This window comes from Mesocricetus auratus, unplaced genomic scaffold (genome assembly GCF_017639785.1).
Source record: "Mesocricetus auratus isolate SY011 unplaced genomic scaffold, BCM_Maur_2.0 Super-Scaffold_4256, whole genome shotgun sequence".
NCBI lineage: Eukaryota > Metazoa > Chordata > Mammalia > Rodentia > Cricetidae > Mesocricetus > Mesocricetus auratus.
In genome coordinates this window covers 90,518,285-90,520,673 of record NW_024429182.1, presented here as the reverse complement: position 1 = coordinate 90,520,673, position 2,389 = coordinate 90,518,285, and the positions used below count along the sequence as shown (strand labels likewise).

At 35.8% G+C, this 2,389-nt stretch overlaps 1 protein-coding gene across 1 annotated transcript; it reads left to right on the top strand.

The window, feature by feature from the left end:
* The first annotated feature begins 823 nt into the window (after positions 1–823).
* On the top strand, positions 824–1,772 carry LOC110341949 (olfactory receptor 502-like). Its single transcript, XM_040733262.1, has one exon. It carries the CDS (start codon positions 828–830, stop codon positions 1,770–1,772), a length of 945 nt encoding a protein of 314 aa, XP_040589196.1. The 5' UTR covers positions 824–827.
* Positions 1,773–2,389: the final 617 nt, after the last annotated feature.

The following is a 2,389-nucleotide window of genomic DNA, read 5'->3' as shown; positions in this document are numbered from 1 at the left end:
ATTGATTGCATATATATTCCAACTTATTTGGTAAAATATTTTTTAAATATATTAAAATTTTAAATTAGATCCTTTAATTTGCAATTTAAAATTCCTGTCTACCAGGTGTGTGAATAATAAGTTTTAATGCAGGGAACTCATATGATAGCTATTAAAAACCTGACTTCTATCAATTTTAGTATAAAGGAGTCCTATATATTTATTATTCAATTTTATAACTATGCATATGTTTAATAGGGGGTTCACACAGATTGGGGATCTGATTCCGATTTTCTTGACTGATATGTACCACATTCAACAAAGAAACTCTTTCAAATTTATTAAAATAGTATTTTATGAAAATGTGGTACTTTATGAAACCAAAACATACTTATGAAAATGTTGCAATGCCGTAAATTACCAATTTGCATCTATGCATAATTCTTAGATTAATGCTTGTTTTGAAGAAGCATTTAAATTATTAGCTGCTATCTGAGTATTTCCTACAAAACTCTATGCATTTACCTTTCCTAATATACTCAGGATTTACTGCTGTTATTCTCACCTATCTTCTATTTTCATATTTTGCTTTAAGTTATACTTGGTAAAACAACATAACATGTAAAGAAAGGGGTATATTACTTAAGGGAAAGTTTTTAGTGATTGTGCTAAAGAACTTTAAAATTATAGAGGGACTCAACTCTGCAGGCAAATAAAGACGGATGCTTGAACATCTTTCAACATAATGGCATTGTTTGTGTATTAAAGAAAATGAAACTACCCATTTATAAATCCTTTTCTGTAATGTCTTCATCACAGCCCATTTCTTACAGCAGCTATACCATCCCATGGCTTTCCTGGAGGATGGGAACCACACTGCAGTGACAGAGTTCATTTTATTGGGATTGACAGATGACCCAGTTCTCAGAGTCGTCCTCTTCACCATCATCCTGTGCATCTACCTGGTGACTGTGTCTGGGAACCTCAGCACCATCCTTCTCATCAGAGTCTCTTCCCAGCTCCATCACCCCATGTACTTTTTTCTCAGCCACTTGGCTTCTGTTGACATAGGCTACTCAACTTCTGTCACACCCAATATGCTTGTCAACTTCCTGGTGGAGAGAAATATTATATCCTACTTTGGATGTGCCATCCAGCTTGGCTCAGCTGTTTTCTTTGGGACAGTTGAATGTTTCCTTCTGGCTGCCATGGCTTATGATCGTTTTGTAGCAATCTGTAATCCACTACTTTATTCAACCAAAATGTCCACACAAGTCTGTGTCCAGTTGCTTGTAGGATCGTATATTGGGGGTTTCCTTAATGCTTCCTCCATCACCCTTTCCTTCTTTTCTCTTCTCTTCTGTGGACCAAATAGAGTCAATCACTTTTTCTGTGATTTTACTCCTTTAGTTGAACTCTCCTGTTCTGATAACAGCATTCTCCTAGTTCTAGATTCATTTTGTGCTGGCTCCATCATTTTGATAACAGTATTTGTCATAGCCATCTCCTACATCTACATCCTTATCACCATCCTGAAGATGCGCTCCACTGAGGGCTGCCAAAAGGCCTTCTCCACATGCACCTCCCACCTCACTGCAGTCACTCTGTTCTTTGGCACCATCACATTCATCTACGTGATGCCCAAATCCAGCTACTCCACAGACCAGAACAAGGTGGTGTCTGTGTTCTACATGGTGGTGATCCCCATGTTGAACCCACTCATCTACAGCCTGAGGAACAATGAGATTAAGGGTGCTCTAAAGAGACAAGTTGGTAGTAAACTATTTTCTTAGAGATCTGTTATTTTTAAAGACTTGATATAGTGATAATGCCTAACTGATATAATGTTAAAGTAAGTTTCCTAAATGAAAAAGTTTATGACATGTTAGCATGTAAGGAGCTTTTCAATAAATATGGGGGTTCAAATTTCATATGATATAGAAAATTAGAAATTTCTTAATAAAAACCAAATTAGGTTTAAAAATTAAGGACATAGACATAATCAGACAATATAAACTTCTAAAAATAATTTTGAAGTTACATTAATATGTTTCAAAATTGTTTATCATTAGCTATGTGATAGATTGGATCTTAATTGTCCCCAAAGTCTCATGTCAATTATAAAAGTCTTCTTCTTATTGTGGTGCTTGTGGGAAATGCTAGAAACATGTAGAAACTGAGACTAGTTGTGATATTTACTTTATTTAAGGCATGCCATAAACAAGATATGTCACTGAGAACTTTGTCTATCTTCCTTATTGGCCAGGAGGTGAGTGTCTTTGTTCAACCCCCCATCCTTACCATGAAGTGCAAACACAGACCATATCAATCGCCTCCATTCGCCATAGACTGAGACCTCTAAAACTCAGTTCCAGGAATAACCATTTCCTTTTTATAAGTTGATTATCTT

Coding starts and splice junctions, on each gene's coding strand:
- LOC110341949 (XM_040733262.1), top strand. CDS start 828: ATGGCTTTCCTGGAGGATGGGAACCACACTGCAGTGACAGAGTTCATT.